Source organism: Coregonus clupeaformis, chromosome 27, assembly GCF_020615455.1.
Source record: "Coregonus clupeaformis isolate EN_2021a chromosome 27, ASM2061545v1, whole genome shotgun sequence".
Taxonomy (NCBI): Eukaryota; Metazoa; Chordata; class Actinopteri; order Salmoniformes; family Salmonidae; genus Coregonus; species Coregonus clupeaformis.
The window spans coordinates 1,013,167-1,034,922 of record NC_059218.1 but is presented as its reverse complement, the minus strand read 5'-3'; the positions used below and the strand labels follow the sequence as shown (position 1 = coordinate 1,034,922).

General features: G+C 46.3%; 1 protein-coding gene across 3 annotated transcripts in view; it reads right to left on the bottom strand.

The window, feature by feature from the left end:
• Positions 1-21,441, bottom strand: part of LOC121541504 (scavenger receptor class B member 1) — a 32,333-nt gene extending 10,892 nt beyond the window's left edge. For all 3 annotated transcript variants that reach the window (XM_041850571.2, XM_041850570.2, XM_041850572.2), the window contains exons 1-8: positions 21,030-21,441; positions 13,101-13,261; positions 9,690-9,831; positions 9,388-9,591; positions 8,104-8,199; positions 6,371-6,486; positions 6,119-6,285; positions 3,755-3,873 (exon numbers count right to left, since the gene is read on the bottom strand). In XM_041850571.2, coding sequence (XP_041706505.2) covers positions 3,755-3,873; positions 6,119-6,285; positions 6,371-6,486; positions 8,104-8,199; positions 9,388-9,591; positions 9,690-9,831; positions 13,101-13,261; positions 21,030-21,143 — 1,119 coding nt within the window. In that variant the 5' untranslated portion in view covers positions 21,144-21,441. The remainder of the gene's footprint in view (positions 1-3,754; positions 3,874-6,118; positions 6,286-6,370; positions 6,487-8,103; positions 8,200-9,387; positions 9,592-9,689; positions 9,832-13,100; positions 13,262-21,029) is intronic.
• Positions 21,442-21,756: the final 315 nt, after the last annotated feature.

Sequence of the window (21,756 nt, the reverse complement as noted above, 5' to 3'; positions counted from 1 at the left end):
CATGGGACTTTGGTCAATAAGAGCGATTTCCCCACCATTGTCATGTTAAAGTTTTACTGCCTATATCCATAACACAGACAGCTAAATCACATTCGACTGAGTCCATTAGCTAACACCTCAGTATATCTCTAGGTTACATTCATATGCGATGTTACATGTGCGAACATTAACAGATAAATCAATAGATAATGACTGAAAACAGACTGAAGGGAGGTCATTGATCTGTCGTTATCTAAACTGGATTTTAGTTACAGTCAGGGTCTGTCACTAACACACACACACACACACACACACCGGTTCCCTACCCACCCACCTTCTACCCCCAAGCCATAAGACTGCTAAATACTTAACCAATAGCTACCCGGACTATATGCATTGGCCCTTTTTGCACTAACTCGTCACACACTGCTGTTACTGTTTATTATCTATCCTGTTGCCTAGTCACTTTATCCCTACCTACACTACATACATACAAAAGTATGTGGATTCGGCTATTTCAGCCACACCCGTTGCTAACAGGTGTATAAAAATTGAGCACACCGCCATGCAATCTCCATAGACAAACATTGGCAGTAGAATGGGCTTACTGAAGAGCTCAGTTTCTGTCCTGCTAGAGCTGCCCCGGTCCACTGTAAGTGCTGTTATTGTATAGGCCACACAAGCTCACAGAACAGGACTGCCGAGTGCTGAAGCGCGTAAAAATCATCTGGCCCTTGCCTGTTTCAGCATGACATTGCCCCAGTACACAAAGCGAGGTCCATACAGAAATGGTTTGTCGAGATCGGTGTGGAAGAACTTGACTGGGCTGCACAGAGCCCTGACCTCAACCCCATCAAACACCTTTGGGATGAATTGGAACGCCGACTGCGAGCCAGGCCTAATCGCCCAACAGCAGTGTCCAACCTCACTAATGCTCTTGTGGCTGAATGGAAGCAAGTCCCCGCAGCAATGTTCCAACATCTAGTGGAAGCCTTCCCAGAAGAGTGGATGCTGTTATAGCAGCAAAGGGGTGGACCAACTCCATATTAATCCCCATAATGTTGGAATGAGATGTTCGACAAGCAGGTGTCCACATACTTTTGGTAATGTAGTGTATATGTACATATCTACATCTCAATTACCTCATACCCCTGTACATCGACTTGGTGCTGGTACCCCGTGTATATAGCCAAGTTATCGTTAATCATGTATTTATTACTTTATTTCTAAAATAAAATCTCTGCATTGTTGGAAAGTGCCCATAAGTCAGCATTTCACTTTTAGTCTACACCAGTTATTTATGAAGCATTTGACAAATAACATTTGATTTGACATACACACACAGTTCTAGGAGAGTTGTGGCCCAGGGCTGTGGATCGGACCCTGGGGACCATCAGGCATCAAGCTGTGATCCAACCCCAGATGGTTAATCACACATTGGGGAGCCTTCCGCTCTCCATCCTCACCCTCCTGGAGGTATGCATTGCTCAACTGTCCCCGTCTGATCCCACTGCCAATCGTTACAGCAGCAGTTATGAACCACATAACGTCTTCACTTCGATAACGATGCCTCCTTGTATGGAAGTAAACTACCAAGCGATCTGGCCCTAATTGGCACAGTTGGTAGCACACCGCCAACACATTAGCCCTGGACCCAAAAAGGTGACTGGTTCAAACCCTGCTGTGGTTGTTCCCCCCTTAATTGCTACACACCAACAGACCGGTCACGTATCCAATTACCAGACAAAGCTTATAGCAGTCTTTGTGTGTCTGCAATGCTTTTATAATTGCCGTGATAGCAGAGAGTTAACTAAAACAAGTGTGCGATTCTTGCTTAGTCAGCAATCATAAACCCAACTTTATTGGGGCAAATAAAAATGGTGCAAATACTAGCAGCTCACATGTATTGTACGGATGGATATGTGCATCTTATCACCTTCAGCTATATTACGACACTGTGCCAATAATTATTAGTTCCAGTGTATTGGCCAGCAACAGTACAGGCTCACCAAAAGCACCAATCACAGCCTTACCCTCACATCTGGGCTTAATCTATATATAACAGCAATCTGGTTTAGTGGTATCATAACACCATCATCATACCGATTTCCTAGTACAGTAATGCTGCAACTCCAATTAGGTTATCGCTAAAAAGGTCTTGTGCCAGACAGTTTACCATTAACACACATTTTGATCTTTAGCTGCTAATGTCTGTTCGAGAGAATTTAACATTCAGAGACTTGATGAAACTATAAAAGTTCCCATTGACTGGGTGAATTAGCATATGGCAGGCAACCTAAACCACGTACATGACCACCAGGCCTTCGAGGATTGTGAAGACGACACCAAAAAAACGTACGGACAGAGCTGCCATCTATAGAGGACATTTACACTAACCGCTGCCACAGAAAAGCCCTCTTTATAATTAAGGACCCCAGCAACCCTGGTCATTAATGGTTTTCACCCCTACGGTCCGACAGACCAACTCATCTTGTTATGGTCACCGTTCTACAGCAAGGCATCCCGAGAAAACCAGGGTAAGATTCTGTCGATGTGCTCTTGACCAAGGCACTTAACCCTATTTGTGCCTGTAAGTCCCTCTGGATAAGAGCATCTGCTAAATGACAAATGTAAAAATGTACTATGAAAAGAGTATAGTACAGCCTGTACACTATATCCAAGTTGGCACAGGAGTTAGGGACAAAAAAGAACTGTAAAAAAAAAAGGAAAAAGAAAAGGGATGATATCTACTCTCGTTGGCTGCTCCCACAAGTGTCTTTTCGTCAAGCTTTCTGTGATTACAGCTGAGGAAGATCACAATGTTTGCAAAAAACATTCAGAGTGGATATTAACATTTTTCTACGAATGAGTCCTGCCTCTGAACTCATAGGAGTCCCCATGGAACACAAATTGTTGAAATACGAGAATGAATGTCCAAGACAACATTTTCCCCTCAGCCAGGGGACAAGAAATATTAGCTTACCTAAAATTAGAGGATAATTCTAAGAAATTGCTATGGCCTTCTCTATCTATTGTCAGGTGATTGCCTCAAGGACAGGCTGTACAGTGTACATTCGCTACAGCCATGAGATCAGATGTGTTTACACAATCAATTTAGATAAGGAGAAATGGCCTCACTTTTACTGCCTCTGAGTTATACGTTTATAACATTAATGTGAATGGGCCCAACTCGCAAAAAATTTAAAGCACACACACACGTGTCTATAATAGGGGAAAACTTGGCACAGATGCTTCAGGCTGTCAGACGATGTGGCACCCTGCCTGTCAGGTATATGGAGCATTGTCAATCAAGTCAATGACATTTAATTAGACCTTTTTGACACCAAATGGTGACTGTGGCAAAGACCACCACCACGGTCTTGAAACACTTATGCACCCGAGACAGACCGGTGAGTCTAAAAACTGTTACAGCAAATCTAACTGGAACTCAACTGAATCTGACAGAGGTGTGACATTTGTCATCTAAATAAAACCCATCAGGGTGTAGATCAGGGGTTAATTGATTGACTCCAAACCTGGAGAGCCACATTGGAGCAGTCTTATCTCTGGATGATAGGGTCAAAGACCAGTGGGTTTCTGACAGGCTAACAGATCATAAAGGCTTTTGTTTGTTTGTTGTGCGCATCTCCGTCCACTAATCTGATCTAAGAGATGAATCTATTAGAACAAATGGGATGTCCTCTTAATACAGCTGTTCCACTTCAGGATAGCGTGTGTGTGTGTGTGTGTGTGTGTGTGTGTGTGAGAGACTCACAGGGTGGATGTCTATGAATAGTCCGTGTTCGTCCTCAGTAGGCTGAAGTCCCTGTACGTAGTCCAGCAGCACAGGGTCAGCATTGTAGAAGTGGGGGTGGGAAATGAACACTGGCGAGTCTAGAACACAATATTAACGCAACATTACCTTTACTTGTATCATCATCATCACCACTATTATCATCAACATTATCATACATTTCCTTTGTAACAAGTATTTGTGAGACAAGAGGTTGAATCCTAACTTTGAACTTTGTTTAAAATCAGGGATGGGCAACTGGCAGCCCACCTTTTGTAGGCAAGCGGATCAATTCTGAGTTAGAATAGTAGAATACACAAAGCGCCATTTTGAAATTTGGTTGTGCATCAGCAGTTTCTCTTGTCATGTCAGTCACTCAATTAAGCCCATTTCAGCAAAAAAAAAAATCAAAATAAATAAAGAGTAAGTTAGCCGGCTCGACTATCTAAACTTGTAGTAATCATGGTCGAATTAGACAGTCAGGCCCCACTTGATTTTTTAAAATCACTCTTACTCAGATATCATATTAAAAACTGCAAACATTTCTCTCCACCCTATGGCAAAATGTGTAGAATTGCATCAAATTTGTTACAGGCTTTGGTTTTTTCCATTTATATTTCGAGGTTGGACGTTAGCGCAACCGATTGGTGTCACCTCATTAGTCAGTATGTGTTACACCTGTGCTGGTTTGTCATCTCGTTAGTGGGAAGGTGTTTCATCTGTGCTGGCCCAGGTGATATTTAAGAGTGGCTGGCCCAGTACTCCAGGTGTCTTGAGAGATGAGGAGGGTTAACATCTTAGTTGCCCCCCCATTTGATTTCTAAAAGAACACAATCCTTTATCTGATCTTCCCGGTTTTCATTTTGCTCCACTTTTTGGTTTGCTTCCTGTCTTTAAGTTCGGTGTGGGTTTTACTTTTGTTTGCCTCTTCTTGGGGAAATTGAGTGGCCGCTCATGGTGGGTGTCTTTTAGGTCCCAGTTGTTGTTGCTAGTCAACATTCAGTGGACACCTTTCAGAACCCCTCCTAAAATCACCTGTTTCGTTTTGGTGGTTGTCAATGACTCTGTTAGTTCCCCTTTGTTAGGGTTTTATTGCTGGGGGATGTAACCAATTGCTAAATCTTCTTTCCGCCCATGGCACAATGTTGCCGCAAACTGCAATATTTTCTTCACACCCAATTGCAAAATCTGTAGAATTACAGTAAATTAACTCTAAAATGTAAATGTTCTCTCCGCTGTAAAAATGTTTTGCTCTCAAGGGGGCCAACATAATTTCACTTAGGGCCCCCAAAAGCCTAGGGCCGGCTCTGACTGCATGTGTGGGTATGGATGTGGGTACACAGACCCCAGAGCCACTGTGGCCCATCGTGATGAGTTCAGATTTTTTGTGGCCCCCACCCATCAAAGTTGCCCATCCCTGGTTTAAATCTCCCCTTGACATTGATGCATGATTATATAAAACATTTCTATAGTGTGTGGGCATTTCTCAAGCTACAATTCAGCACCAAGTGCTCATGTTATCTTGAGATGTCATGTTCTATGGGGTGCTATTGGCAACATAAGTGTCATGAATCATGAGGCGTTGTCTCATGCCTAAGTGTTTCTCAATGTGTTTGTGGTCCTCTGTAGCTCAAGTGGTAGAGCATGGCGCTTGTAACGCCAGGGTAGTGGGTTCGATCCCCGGGACCACCCCTATGTAAAAAAATGTATGCACACATGACTAAGTCGCTTTGGATAAAAGCGTCTGCTAAATGGCATATTATTATTATTATTATTATTATAACTACTACAGCAGCATGGCTCCTCTGTGTGTGTGTGTGTGTGTCATACCTCCCCCACCAGTCTGTTTACCAGACAAGGTATGTGGGTCATGACTAAAAGGGTATATGGAAATCAACCCTGAAATGTGACCTCAGAAACAGCTTATCTACTCAAATAATTATTCCAGTCATCATTCAGTTCCAATTGGGCAAAACATAACCCAAAACAAACTGCAAATGCATCCAACGAGTTTGTAGAGTAACAAGCCTGATATAGTCATTGCTTGCTAGGAATATGGGACCAAATACTAAGCATTAGACTACTTTAATACACTTTCAGAGAATTTGTCCAAATACTTAGGACTTCCTCAAATGGCAGGACTAGATATAGTGATTTCATTTCTAAACGGTAAAATATATGTATGAAAATACCCTCAAATAATAGGTGACATTCTGTACCGTCGCCTGATAAGAAACATTTGATCTCAAATCCAAAATGCTGGAGTATAGAGCCAAACTACAAGTTTTAGCTTCACTGTCCAAATAAATATGTGGGGATTGTATATGTATCTGTGTCTGCACTCACTGGATCTGCAGCTGCTGACGTTGAGGAGGCCAGACTGTCTGCAGGGACAGAAGCCCTCATTGGGAGCGTAGTCTGAGCCGTTAGCGAACATAGTCTTAGGAGCCACGTAGCGATAGAGGGGAATCCCCTTCATTATCCCCTCACGCTGGTACACCAGCTCCAAAGACCTATAGAGAGAAAGAACCGAGAGAAAGAACCGAGAGAGAGAGCGCGTGTGTGAGAGCGCGTGTGAGTGAGTGAGAGAGTCTGTACCTGCAGGCGTCAGGACTGTAGAAGGGCAGTGTGGACTCTTTGGTCATGAAAGGAGGCCACATTTGTCCTGCTGTGCCGTTGATCATGTTACACTGGGGAGTCTTCCAATTGGTCAACTAGAGACAGAAAGACAGAGGGTTACCATCCATTATACATTGAGCTCTCTTTATAGAGCATGAAATAATTTTTTAAAAAATAGTTCATTCAGGATTTGACTAAAGTCAAACTTTAGATTTTTATATTCATTTATTTAGCCGAGAGTCAGATTCAGAGTTGAATAGTCACGTTGCAGGTGTGATTGCAGGGTACAGTGAAAATCTTAGGCTTCGAGCTCCAACATGCAGGACTAAGTGAAATAAAATAATAAAAATAGTCATAAAAACAATAGAAATAGCAGTATATACATAACCACTGTGACAGCGATGAATAAATAATGTCCATTGGGGATGAGGCAGAGTAAAGCCTGTTGAGGGGGTGTGGGGGGAATGACCATAGGGGGAGCAGCAGGATCAGATGGGGTGGGGGGGACCATAGGGGGAGCAGCAGGACCAGAGGGGGTGGGGGGGACCATAGGGGGAGCAGCAGGACCAGAGGGGGGTGGGGGGGACCATAGGGGGAGCAGCAGGACCAGAGGGGGTGGGGGGGACCATAGGGGGAGCAGCAGGACCAGAGGTGGTGGGGGGGGACCATAGGGGGAGCAGCAGGACCAGAGGGGGTGGGGGGGACCATAGGGGGAGCAGCAGGACCAGAGGGGGTGGGGGGACCATAGGGGGAGCAGCAGGACCAGAGGGGTGGGGGGGGACCATAGGGGGGAGCAGCAGGACCAGAGGGGGTGGGGGACCATAGGGGGAGCAGCATGACCAGAGGGGGTGGGGGGGAATGACCATAGGGGGAGCAGCAGGACCATTGAGGGGGTGGGGGGGGCAGCATGACCAGAGGGGGTGGGGGGGAATGACCATAGGGGGGAGCAGCAGGACCAGAGGTGGTGGGGGGAATGACCATAGGGGGGAGCAGCAGGACCAGAGGTGGTGGGGGGGAATGACCATAGGGGGAGCAGTAGGACCAGAGGGGGTGGGGGAATGACCATAGGGGGAGCAGCATGACCATTGAGGGGGTGGGGGGGAATGACCATAGGGGGGAGCAGCAGGACCAGAGGTGGTGGGGGGAATGACCATAGGGGGAGCAGCAGGACCAGAGGTGGTGGGGGGAATGACCATAGGGGGAGCAGCAGGACCAGAGGTGGTGGGGGGAATGACCATAGGGGGAGCAGCAGGACCAGAGGTGGTGGGGGGGAATGACCATAGGGGGAGCAGCAGGACCAGAGGGGGTGGGGGGGAATGACCATAGGGGGAGCAGCAGGACCAGAGGGGGTGGGGGGGAATGACCATAGGGGGAGCAGCAGGACCAGAGGTGGTGGGGGGGAATGACCATAGGGGGAGCAGCAGGACCATTGAGGGGGTGGGGGGGAATGACCATAGGGGGGAGCAGCAGGACCAGAGGTGGTGGGGGGGAATGACCATAGGGGGAGCAGCAGGACCATTGAGGGGGTGGGTGGACCAAGTGAAAAAAGTCCACTCAGTAACAGTTGCCATTGTTTTTCATGAAGTCCTTTTACAAGAGACCCAGATCGGTTTTCCTCATCTCTGCTTCTTCTAACCGCCGCTCTCAGCCCAACCATAAAGGTGAAAGGTCATGGCTGTGTGATCCCTGAACCCCAGACCCTGACCTCTCACCTTGGTCAGGCCGTTCCATGAGTCCACTTTGTGAATCAGCCGGATGTCATCCTTCCCAGTGTGGATGGTGAACAGACCAGTGTTGGTGTTGTTGAACTGATGGGAGAAACAGACACAGATTGACGTTTAACCAGTCACTAAAACCAGACAGCCAACTTAAAACAAGATGTAGATAAGGGGTACTTCTATACTACCTCAAACTGCGCATGTTATGTCTCCATGAGATGGCATCTTAACCGACTTTATTTGGCGTCAATGCGGTGTTAAGTCTTCACATAGGAATGAAAGGTGTCACGTGATCGATGGCTTTGTCCATTCATATATACAGTTATTGCTCACTACCCATGCGACCCCAAACTGTTCAAAATGTCCTCTGGGGATGGAGTGTGGAAGTGGTCATGTAGTGTCCATCTATGTGCCAACACTTAACTACTCTCCATATAACAATATGATAACAGACTCAAAATCAAATATTTGGGCCCCCTGGGGGATGAGGCCACTGGGCACATTCTGGCCAGGATAACTACATGATTTAGATAGATAGCTGGTTAGCCTAATTTACCTACCTAACATAGTTGATCAACTGGACATTTCTGACAGGTTATAAATAGTTCTTTACATTTAAGTCATTTAGCAGACGCTCTTATCCAGAGCGACTTACAGTTAGTGCATACATTATTCTTTATTTTTAAAAAATAATCATACTGGCCCCTGTGGGAATCAAACCCACAACCCTGGCGTTGCAAACGCCATGCTCTACCAACTGAGCTACATCCCTGCCAGCCATTCCCTCCCCTACCCTACCCTGTACCAATTGTGCGCCGCCCCATGGGTCTCCCGGTCGCGGCCGGCTACGACAGAGCCTGGATTCGAACCAGGATCTCTAGTGGCACAGCTAGCACTGCGATGCAGTGCCTTAGACCACTGCGCCACTCGGGAGATACAGCATCTTTAAGGTCTGTCAGTGAATTACATAAGAGGAAACTGCCCATGCACTACATAATTTCAAAGCCTGACTGAGGCCTCAATTCAATTAGATCAAGCATTAAAGGGATACTGTGAGATCCTGGCAATTGTTTTTCTACATACTCAGAGTCAGATTAACTAGTGAATACCGTTTGAATGTCTCTGCGTGCAGTGTGAAGGAAGAACGAGGTAATTTTGCGAGCCAATGCTAACTAGCGTTAGTGCAATGACTGGAAGTCTAAAGGTACGCTAGCATTTGCTACTGTACCTATAGACTTCCGGTCATTGTGCTCTCATCTCCTCCACCCGCTCACTCACCTCAGAGAAGAGGCCAAACTTGCCGGTGGAGGGCAGCATGCCAGGGAACCATTTATTGAGGAAGTCCACCAGCTTGCTGTCGTAGCCCCACATCAGCTCTCCTACAGACTTGGTGAGGAATGGTCCCTCCTTAAAACCTTTAAAGGTGGTGCTGATCAACAGACGCACTCCGAGTGGCATGTTCTCCATCATCACCGCCGCACCCTGGGAGACAGAGGGGAGAGAGGGGCAAAGAGATGGGAGTCCAGTTCGTATTAAAAGTGTGTGTGTGTATATATATACACTCAGCAGTGCAGTCTTACCAACACCAGCATGTTGGGGATGGTGACCACATCTGACTCATTGCCCACTGACATGCTGGGCTCAAAGAAGTAGCTCCTGTATTCAAGATATGACACTGTATCGTTGGGATGAAACGTGATGTTCTGCTTCTGAATACGCTTCCTGAAACACACAACCACAAAACCCAGGTCAACCTCCAACTGACAGTATAATGTTGTAAAGTGTCTATCCATTTACATATAAAGGGTTTATAGACTACTAATAGTTAAGATGACTGGAGATCTGAATGAATAGCTGATAGGGAAAAGAGAAGCAGAGGAAACAGAGAAAGGGGATAGAGAGTTCACTTGCAGGGGTAGAGCATCTCAGTTTTTAGGTCCTCTTATTAACAATGAAGGACATTCCACTGACACTGGTTCCTATTAGCTTACTGAGATGAAAACAGGGTAGAAATTCTAAGAAGACATAAGTTGTTCAATGATAAAGAGAAAGGGAGGAAAGGTCGAGCGAGAAGGAAGATAGGGCTGCACGATATGGGGGAAAAAGGTAGATTTTTTTTTTTAACCAAATATTGCGATATAAATTTTTTGGTGCGATATAAATCCAAACATTTGGGTGAATTGTTTGAATCATAGAAATAGAATGACTTCTATTAAGAAGCAAAGTGGAACGCAGCATCGTTCTTGTTTGGAACAATTGGTTGACTGCATTTGACCTAACAGAACAGCATGCAAACATAGTGAATCTAACAGCGAGGAGGAGGAACTGTGCTGCTTGTGATATGAATATTGCACAGATGCAAATTCAATTGTGTAGTCCTAGAACAGAGAAACTGGATACGTTATAGGGTGAAAGAGGCAAGATCCATACGGAAAGGGGTACAGATTATCCAATAGTCATTCCACCTCAAAAAGATCAAGAAAGAAGATTGACACCCACCATCTGATTGTTCTGAAATCGTTTATGTTAGAAAACAGATAAAATTAGTATTCCTGCAACATTTTGTTGAAATGGTCAGAACCTGGTAGGACGTGACAAACCTAACAACTTCAAATACTAATTTCTCTGAACGGGAAACTAAATATCACCAAATTCACTGAGAACATTACATAAGACGAAGAAACAATACTCTGTCCAAATTGGATGTTAGGTACTATATTTATGGAATATTATATGAATCCTTTAAATTAAAATGACCAATTTGGCTTAATGTCCCAGAGATCAAATGATATTTTGACAAAAAAACATTTCAAGAACGCTAATCTTATCTGTTTCTAACTCCAGAAACAATTTCAGAACAACCTAAGATGGTGGGTGTCATGGCTTGCTGAAATGACATGGAACGACCCAGGGGTGACAGAGGCTAAGAGACAGTGAGAGAGAAAGCGAGAGGGAGGAGAGAGGAGCCCCTCGAATAGGGTTTGAGTCTCTACCCCCCCCCCAGGTGAATGATGGAGAAATGCCCTCCTCATCCCTCACTCCTAGGGTGAAAGGATGAGAAGAATACTGTTCGTTGGAGCTCCTGTTGGGTTGCTGAGCATTTAGCCCCACGGGGCTCTGGGTCTCACAGCTGGCACTAAACTACAGCCATTAACCTGAAACTCAGTGACAGAGGTATGAAATGGCCTCATTGACCTAGAACATTCGCACGGTTGCCTGTGAACTATTGAACTACAACCTGCAAATCAGGCGGGGGCGAAGGACACCATCGACCGTTCTCCTAGCTAGCTAGCTACTGGCGTTGTCGCCCCTGCCTCTTCTTCTGTGGGGTTTATCAGCGGTTGTATCAAACGTTATGGTGTATTACCGCCACCTACTGTACTGGAGGGCCCCCGCCTCCCACATGTGTACCGGGGTCCTAGCTTAAAAATGGACCAATAGACGTATAAAGAGGTGTTCCTGCAGATGCAGGATTGCCCCAAACTGCAGGCCGCAATTGCACCCTTCTCCAAACGTACAGCAGTGCAGTCAACACACCAACATAGAATATCGTGAAAAAGACAAACTACCACACGATTTTCTAAATTAAATTGTGTCAACCAATTTTCAGTTACATTTAGCTAGGCTAGGGGTTAAGGTTCAGTTTTGGGGTGTTAAATTGTTACATGCTAGCTAAGGGTTAAGGTTAAGCAACATGCTAGTTTAGGGTTAGGGCAGTGTTTCCCAAACTAGGGGTCACCTGATTTGAAAATGGGGTTACGAGAGAAACGTATACAAACATATACATAAAGCTTAATAAAGAGCAGTGATCCCATCAAGAGCAGTGTGCGAGAGAAACGGAAATAAAATCGATACAATTGTGCTTGGTTCATATCGTTTCTGTCTTAAGTAACCTACTGTCTTTATCTGTGATTGACATGCAGGTTTACAAAATCGTGTGAGAACGGGTTGGTGCAGTATAGCTACTTCCTTACTTGATCATCTCCCTGTGCCTGTGTGATTTCCCCTGTTTTTGGTTAGTATGCAGCACCCCCCCAAGTTCTGTTGATGGTCTTTTCCTCATCCTGTTCCTTATCCTCAATAAGCAAAAGATGCATAGGCCTACCATTGATACTGTATTATAGGACAGAATCATTTAAATACGTTTGGAGGAGCGAGTCTTTGGTAACTAGATGAGAAGCGCTCTTTGGAGATGGGGATGGATACTTGAACAAGCGAAATTAAGTATGCAGGTAGGCGTGTGTGTGTATATGTTTTAGGATGTGCCATATATATTTAATTCAAGGCACTCTGATGAATAGACCATAAACATATTTTATGGATAGGCTACTTTGCAAAGCCAGGATTAAAAAGAAACGACACGTGCCTCCCGAGTGGCGCAGTGGTCTAAGGCACTCCCATAGTGCAGCGCACAATTGGCCCAGCGTAGTCCGGGTTAGGGGAGGGTTTGGCCGGGGGGCTTTACTTGGCTCATCGCGCTCTAGCAACTCCTTGTGGCGGGCCGGGCGCCTGCAGGCTGACCTCTGTCTCCACCATAGGTCATCGGTTTTAAAAAAAAGGCACTTATCTTTTCCTACTAGCACCGACTTTGCTGATAAATACTTTGCTGAGGGAAAATGTACTTCATACGACTGTGATGTGTCGTCTCACCTAGCCAGTTTAAGATAATTGCACTTATTGTAAGTCGCTCTAGATAAGAGTGTATGCCAAATTACTAAAATGTCAAAACATTTCATTTAAGAAAAGGGTTAGAGCTTTTTTTAACTTTTTCAATTCGAGACCGAAATGAGAAATTGACCGTCCTCCCGTGACCCAAATCATCCTTCAACAAGCCAAATTAAGTCGAAATTGTGTGAATATAGATGTATTCTCATATCTCGTGGCCTGCCTCACACGCCCAGGGCCCACTTTGGGTCTCGACCCATAGTTTAAGAAACCCTGGGTTAGAGGTTATATAGGTCACGGGTTAAAGGTCAGGTGTGAAAGCCTACCTGTATACATAGGGTCCTCTCTGCTCCACCATGGGTTTCTCTCCCGCCAGGAATTCGGTGGGGTTGAGGACGTTGAAGAAGTAAACAGACATGAAGAAGGGGACAGGGATGTCCTTCCACATGGTGTAGGACATCTCATTCTTAGGGTCTATTACTAAGTTCTGAGAGAATAATGATAAAAGGCATATTATTATACATAACATATACACATAATAATATACAAGGTGTGCAGTACGACAGCTTGTTCTTCTCTGCAGGATGGGATCACTGGCAGTTGACACTCGTATTCAGCGTTTGTGATCCCACGTGGGAACCAAACCCATAACTATGTGGTTGCCAGTACTCTGCGCCAACCAGAGTGATTTGAACCAGTGTTTGTAATAAAGGATAGTAGTAGCAGTAGAAAGTATCATTATCCCCAGGGGGGAATTGGTTTTGGCAGAATCATCCTTAAAAACAGGAGAGACATCTTGGGAAAGCAAGACGTACAGTAGGCCTATAAACTATGTGACGTAAAACATTCATTGCACAGGGCTCCCTTCTGGCTGGGGCTTCTGTATGTCAGGATCGGAAACAATATACTGAACAAAAATATAAAACGCAACATGTAAAGTGCTGGTCCCAGAAATGTTCCATATGCACAAAAAGCTTATTTCTCAAATGTTGTGCACAAATTTGTTTCCATCCCTGTTAGTGTGCATTTCCCATTTGCCAAGATAATCCATCCACCTGACAGGTGTGACATATCAATAAGCTGATTAAACAGCATGATCATTACACAGGTGCACCTTGTGCTGGGACAATAAAAGGCACTAAAAATGTGCAGTTGTCACAACACAATGCCACAGATGTTTAAAGTTGAGGGAGCGTGCAATTGGCATGCTGACTGCTAGAACGTCCACCAGAATTTTGAATGTTCATGTTTCTATCATAAGCCGCCTCCAACAGTTTGAGAATTCAGCAGTAAGTCCAACCGGCCTCACAATCGCAGACCACGTGTAACCACGTCAGTCCAGGATGTCCACATTTGGCTTCTTCACGTGCGGGATTGTCTGAGACCAGCCACCCGGACAGCTGATGAAACTGATTGTCACGCTCTGGCTCCGGGACTTTGTGTGTTGAGCCAGGGTGTGTTCGTTTCGTGGTGTTTTGTTTGGTTGGGTGGTTCTATGTGTGGTATTTCTTTGTTTGGTTGAGTGACTCCCAATCAGAGGTAACGAGTGTCAGCTGTTGGCTCGTTGTCTCTGATTGGGAGCCATATTTATACGGTCTGTTTTCACCTTGTGTTTGTGGGTTTTTGTTCCAGGTTCAGTATTTGTCACTGTTGGACTTCACTATCGTCTTTTGTTTTGTAGTTACGTGCTTTCTTAATTAAAGTCATCATGTTCACTCAACGCGCTGCGTATTGGTCTGCTCCCTTTATAGACGGTCGTGACAGAAAAACCCACCATAAAAGGACCAAGCAGCGTGTCCAGGAGCAAAGAGACTGGACATGGGAGGAGGCGCCTGGTAAGGAGATCGAGAGGCTGGCGATGGCCCAGGTGGGCAAATCGTGGTCCTGGGAGGACATGCTCGGGGGCAAGGGACCTTGGGGGAAGATCAAGGCCCTGGCGAGAGAGGAGCAACGGCGTCAGCAGGGTCATCGTTGGAAGGACGAGAGGCAACCCCAAAAAAGTTTTTGGGGGGGCACATGGCTTTGGCGGCTGGGCAGCAGGAGGCTGCCACAGGGAGACGTGGAGAGAAGGCTATCGGATTACGGGAGCCATTGGCGAGTAGAGGAAGGGAAGTTGTTGCGGCACGGCGTGAGAGACTGGTGTGTTACCAGTCCGGTCCGGCCCGTTCCTGATCCCCAGTTAAAGCCAGTGGTGTGTGTTCCCAGTACGGACCGGCCTGTTCCTACTCCACGCATCAAGCCCACGGTGTGCGTCGCCAGTCCAGCCCGGCCTGTTCCTGCTCCACGCACAGAACCTACGGTGTGCGTCGCCAGCCCAGCCCGGCCTGTTCCTGCTCCACGCACAGAACCTACGGTGTGCGTCGCCAGCCCAGCCCGGCCTGTTCCTGCTCCACGCACAGAACCTACGGTGTGCGTCGCCAGTCCAGCCCGGCCGGTTCCTGCTCCACGCACAGAACCTACGGTATGCGTCGCCAGCCCAGCCCGGCCTGTTCCTGCTCCACGCACAGAACCTACGGTGTGCGTCGCCAGCCCAGCCCGGCCTGTTCCTGCTCCACGCACAGAACCTACGGTGTGCGTCGCCAGCCCAGCCCGGCCTGTTCCTGCTCCACGCACAGAACCTACGGTGTGCGTCGCCAGCCCAACCCGGCCTGTTCCTGCTCAACGCACCAAGGCTATGGTGTGCGTCGACAGCCCAGCCCGGCCTGTTCCTGCTCCACGCACAGAACCTACGGTGTGCGTCGCCAGCCCAGCCCGGCCTGTTCCTGCTCCACGCACAGAACCTACGGTGCGCGTCGCCAGCCCGACCCGGCCTGTTCCTGCCACTCGCACCAAACCGGACGGTGCGCGTCCCCAGCCCGGTCCGGCCTGTTCCTGCCACCCGCACCAAGTCTACGGTGCGCGTCGCCAGCCCGACCCGGCCTGTTCCTGCCACTCGCACCAAACCTACGGTGCGCGTCGCCAGCCCGGTCCGGCCTGTTCCTTCTCCCGCACTAGCCCTGAGATGCGTGTCCTCAGCCTGGGACCACCAGTTCCGGCACCACGCACTAGGCCTTATGTGCGTTCCCAGGGTCCAGCATGCCCTGTTGCTTCTCCCGCACTAGCCCTGAGATGCGTGTCCTCAGCCCGGTACCTCCAGTTCCGGCACCACGCACCAGGCCTACGGTGCGCCTCAGACGGCCAGAGTCTGCCGTCTGCCCAACGGGCGCCTGAACTGCCCGTCTGCCCAACGGCGCTTGAACTGCCCGTCTGCCCAACGGCGCCTGAACTGCCCGTCTGCCCAACGCCGTCTGAACTGTCCGTCTGCCAAGCACTGCATGAGCCGCCCGTCTGCCAGGAGCCAGAGCCTTCCGCCAGACAGGATCAGCCAGAGCCTTCCGCCAGACAGGATCAGCCAGAGCCTTCCGCCAGACAGGATCAGCCAGAGCCGTCCGCCAGACAGGATCAGCCAGAGCCGTCCGCCAGACAGGATCAGCCAGAGCCTTCCGCCAGACAGGATCAGCCAGAGCCTTCCGCCAGACAGGATCAGCCAGAGCCTTCCGCCAGCCATGAGCAGCCAGATCCGTCGGCCAGCCATGAGCAGCCAGATCCGTCAGCCAGCCATGAGCAGCCAGATCCGTCAGCCAGCCATGAGCAGCCAGATCCTTCAGCCAGCCATGAGCCGTCCAGCCAGGATCCGCCAGAGCCGTCCAGCCAGGATCCGCCAGAGCCAGCCAGCCAGGATCCGCCATTGAGTCCGGTGCTGTCCCTTAGCCTGGTGCTGCCCCTTAGTCCGGTACTGGCCCTTAGTCCGGTGCTGCCCCTTAGTCCGGTGCTGCCCTTTAGTCCGGTGCCGCCCCTTAATCCAGTGGGGTTTAGTTGGGGGGTGGTCATGTGGAGGAGGCTACGGAAGCGGGTAGTGACTATGGTGGGGTGGGGACCACGACCAGAGCCAGAACCACCGCCGAAGAGGTATGCCCACCCAGCCCTCCCTTGTTTAGCCTTATTGAGGCGCGGTCGCAGTCCGCGCCTTTAGGGGGGGGTACTGTCACGCTCTGGCTCCGGGACTTTGTGTGTTGAGCCAGGGTGTGTTCGTTTCGTGGTGTTTTGTTTGGTTGGGTGGTTCTATGTGTGGTATTTCTTTGTTTGGTTGAGTGACTCCCAATCAGAGGTAACGAGTGTCAGCTGTTGGCTCGTTGTCTCTGATTGGGAGCCATATTTATACGGTCTGTTTTCACCTTGTGTTTGTGGGTTTTTGTTCCAGGTTCAGTATTTGTCACTGTTGGACTTCACTATCGTCTTTTGTTTTGTAGTTACGTGCTTTCTTAATTAAAGTCATCATGTTCACTCAACGCGCTGCGTATTGGTCTGCTCCCTTTATAGACGGTCGTGACACTGATGAGTATTTATTTCTGTAATAAAGCTCTTTTGTGGGGCAAAACGTATTCTAATTGGCTGGGCCTGGCTCCTATGCCCTCCTGAAATCCATAGATTAGGGCCTAATTTATTTATTTCAATTGACTGATTTCCTTCAATGAACTGTAAAATCAGTGAAATTGTTGCATGTTGCATTTATATTTTTGCTAGGCTTAGGCATAAGGTTAGTAGGGAGGCCCGTGTCAGATTTAAGATAAATTGTAGAAATAGGTGGGGTTTATAACATTGTGGCTGTGGTAGCTAGTGACGATTACAACAATATATTTTATTGAGCGGATAGTCAGGGGGCCGGAAAATAATTACAAATAAATTTGTAGAATACAAATTGACCGCAAGAAGCCCAAACTGATATAATATTTGACTAAAACATCATTTCAAACCTTGCTTACATTTGTATACGAATCACATACGTAAATTGCCACCCCGTTTTCAATACCTCACCTTGAGGATAATGGCACTGAGCCTTTTTCTAAAATGTTTTATGAAATTGGAGATTACATTGGGAGGGATCTTGGACCATTCCTCCATATATAATCTTCCCAGATCCTTAATCCTTTGTCTGCGCTTATGGACTGCCCTCTTCAATTCAAACCACAGGTTTTTAATGGGGTTCAACTAAGTCAAGAGACTGATGGCCATAGCAAAATGTTGATTTTTGTGATCAGATAATCATTTATTTATGGGTTTTGTTAATGTGTGCTTGGAGCCATTGTCTTGGTGGAAGATCCAATTGCGACCAAGTTTTGGCCTCCTAGCAGAGGCAACCAGGTTTTTGGGTAAAATGTCCTGGTACTGGGTAAAGTTCATGATGCCGTTGACCTTAAGGGACCCAAGACCAGTGGAAGCAAAATAGCCCCATAACATCAGATCCACCACCATATTTTACAGTAGATATGGGGTTATTTTCTTTCTGCATCCTTATTTCCACGGCAAACCCACCACTGGTCTGCGTGGCCAAAGACCTCTATTTTCATGTCATCTGACCGTAGCACTGGTTCCAATATGCACGTTCATATCAATCATTTAAGATGTCATATCATTTCGATCTTCTCTTGGGTTTATCAACCAGGAACTTAGAGCTGAAAATCATGCATAATACTGCATAAAGGTACATTACATTTTAGTCATTTAGCAGACGCTCTTATCCAGAGCGACTTACAGTTAAGTGAGTGCATACATTAATTTAATTTTTCATACTGGCCCCCCGTGGGAATGGAACCCACAACCCTGGCGTTGCAAACGCCATGCTCTACCAACTGAGCTACATCCCTGCCGGCCATTCCCTCACCTACCCTGGGCCAATTGTGCGCCGCCCCATGGGTCTCCCGGTCGCAGTCGGCTACGACAGAGCCTGGATTCGAACCAGGATCTGGCACAGCTAGTACTGCGATGCAGTGCCTTAGACCACTGCGCCACGTGATCAAGAAAGAACTAGCCTAACATTTAGGGGAAGTTGTGGGGCAAAACCAATCGATAAAGAACATATCAAATAATATACAGTATAGATTACTATATTGAACCTTTAAAAACAAAAACAAATTTTATTGTCATACATTTTTACGATAGCACAGCCACAGTCAGAATTGGCTATCTAGTGTAAACCACCTGTTGTCTGCTGATTTCGTCCTTTTGTGGGTAGAATTTTTTGACAACATATACACAGGCAAAAAAACACAAACATTGGCAGTAGAATGGCCTTTCTGAAGAGCTCCGTGACTTTCAACGTGGCACCGTCATAGGATGCCACCTTTCCAACAAGTCAGTGTAAGTGCTGTTATTGTGAAGTGGAACGTCTAGGAGCAACAACGTCTCAGCCACGAATTGGTAGGCCACACAAGCTCACAGAACGGGACCAGGGAGTGCTGAAAAATCATCTGTCCTTGGTTGCAACACTCACTACAGAGTTCCAACCTGCCTGTGAAAGCAACGTCAGCACAAGAACTGTTCGTCGGGAGCTTCATGAAATGGGTTTCCATGGCCGAGCAGCCGCACACAAGCTTAAGATCACCATGTGCAATGCCAAGCGTCAGCTGGAGTGTTGTAAAGCTCGCCACCATTGGACTCAGGAGCAGTGGAAATACGTTCTCTGGAGTGATTAATCACGCTTCACCAGCTGACGAGTCTGGGTTTGACGGATGCCAGAAGAACGCTACCTGTCCCAATGTCCAGTGCCAACTGTAAAGTTTAGTGGAGGCGGAATAATGGTCTGGGGCTGTATTTCCTGGTTCGGGCTAGGCCCCTTAGTTCCAGTGAAGGGAAATCTTAAAAGCTACAGCGCACAATTACATTCATAACAATTCTGTGCACAAAGCGAGGTCCATACAGAAATGGTTTGTCGAGATTGGTGTGGAAGAACTTGACTGGCCTGCACAGAGCCCTGACCTCAACCCCATCGAACACCTTTGGGATACATTTGAACGCAGACTGCGGGCCAGGCCTAATCGCCCAACATCAATGCCTGACCTTACTAATGCTCGTGTCTGAATGGAAGCAAGTCCCCGCAGCAATGTTCCAACATCTAGTGGAAAGTCTTCCCAGAAGAGTGGATGCTGTTATAGCAGCAAAAGGGGGGGCAACTCCATATTAACGCCCATGATTTTGGAATGAGATGTTCAACGAGCAGGTGTCCACATACTTTTGGTAATGCATCTCTATTATGTGTGGTTCTACTTTGGAACAGATTTCCTAAATTAAAATCACTTGGAGCTGATTTGCTGGTGTTTTCAAATAAAATCGCCTTGGGGAACCCTGATATAAGTCTACAGTCATCAACACATACCAACCGAAGTCTTGCAGGTATTTAGCCTACACAGTAGTGGAAAAAGTTGCCAATTGTCATACTTGAGTAAAATGTAATATATTTTCTATTAAGGTGACTAAAGTAAAAGTGTGTCACTTCAGTAAAAGTATTTGGTTTTATATTTACTTAAGTTTCAAAAGTAAATGTAATTGCTAAAATACACTAAAGTATACATCATTTCAAATTCCTTATAATTAGCAAATGTACAGATAGCCAGGTGCACACTCCAACATCATTTACAAACGACACATGAGTGTTAAGTGAGTTCTCCAGATCAGAGGCAGTAGGGATGACCAGGGATGTTCTCTGATAAATGCATGAATTTTACAATTTCTGTCCTGCTAAGTATTTAAAAAATGTAACGAGTACTTTTGGGTCAGGGAAAATGTATGGAGTACAAAGTACATTATTTTCTTTAGGAATGTAGTGAAGTAAAAGTTGTAAAATATAAATATTAAAGTGCAGATACCCCAAAAAAACTACTTTAAAGTATTTTTACTTAAGGACTTTACACCGAGAGCCTACATGGTTTTGCACATGTGCCAGTTGATAAATCTCAACGGCAGTACCAGCGTTTGGAAAAGTCATTTTAATAATGCTTACCTGTGGATCGTTTTTTTCAAAGTCACACCCACAAAAGTACCGACCGCAACCAGTGGAGAACATTCAAATGAAATTTTATTCAACGTTCTGGCTTGTAGAGAACTAGGAAATGTTCCAAACAAATGTATGGCATTAATCTCAGACTGTGTAACCACATGGTAGGTATAGGCATTGATGGGCCCTACAGTGAAATGCCTTTCCCAACAACGCAGTAATCAATAGCAATATAAAACAAATAAAAAAAAGTCAAGTACAAAGAAAAAAAACACGAGAAATAGAAATAAGAGTAATAAATCAGGTTAACTATAGGCACTTCGCTATACGTTAGTCGTGACTGACGAGGAGAAAACGATGCCTTTGCATTAGACGTAGGCCTACAACCGAAGTATAAAACTATAGGAAAAAGCTACAATATTTAGCTTTAATCTCAGTCACTTACCTTTACTATTTGCTCGTCAATGATGATTGGTCCAACGAATACAATAATTGTCCCAAACACTACAGTCAGAATACCTGCGACAAAAAGTCCGATTGCTAACTTAGATTTATTCATTGTTATGGACACAGTTTAACTATTCACCAATAAAACTGTAGCCCTACTGAAATGTATCTAGAAACAATGCATGCAGAGCTATCGGCTATGTCAAGTTTACTGGCTTTCGTTCGGGGCGCTTCTTGGATCGTTGCAGATCTAGACAAGGCGAGAAAAATACGGACTGTCAACCAATTCACAACAACACCTCAAGTGTTGAAGGACCTTGCCACTCTACAGAATATGACCCTAAAGTACAAAAACAGGTACAAAAATAATGCTGTCTTGAAGTCGACTGTGAGCGCTCAAGAGTGGAACTGCAGTGTTTATATTGCACAAGCCACGCCTCCCTACGCGCTGAGGCTGGTGGGGGCTGCAGTTTATTTGCGTTAACAGAGATGCATTTCATTTATGTCACAACATTTCATGCAAAATCTATATATATGATTATTCATGTATATAAATATTGTATGAATAGCGTTTCCTCACATTTTAAGAACTGATCATACATTAACATTTAAAAAACTAAACACATTTCATAAATGAGGCCCCAGGTGGGAAAAGGAAGACAGAGCCCAACATATTGATCAGTCACCTTTTGTGTTGTAGTTATGAATTGAGACAGACAGACAAA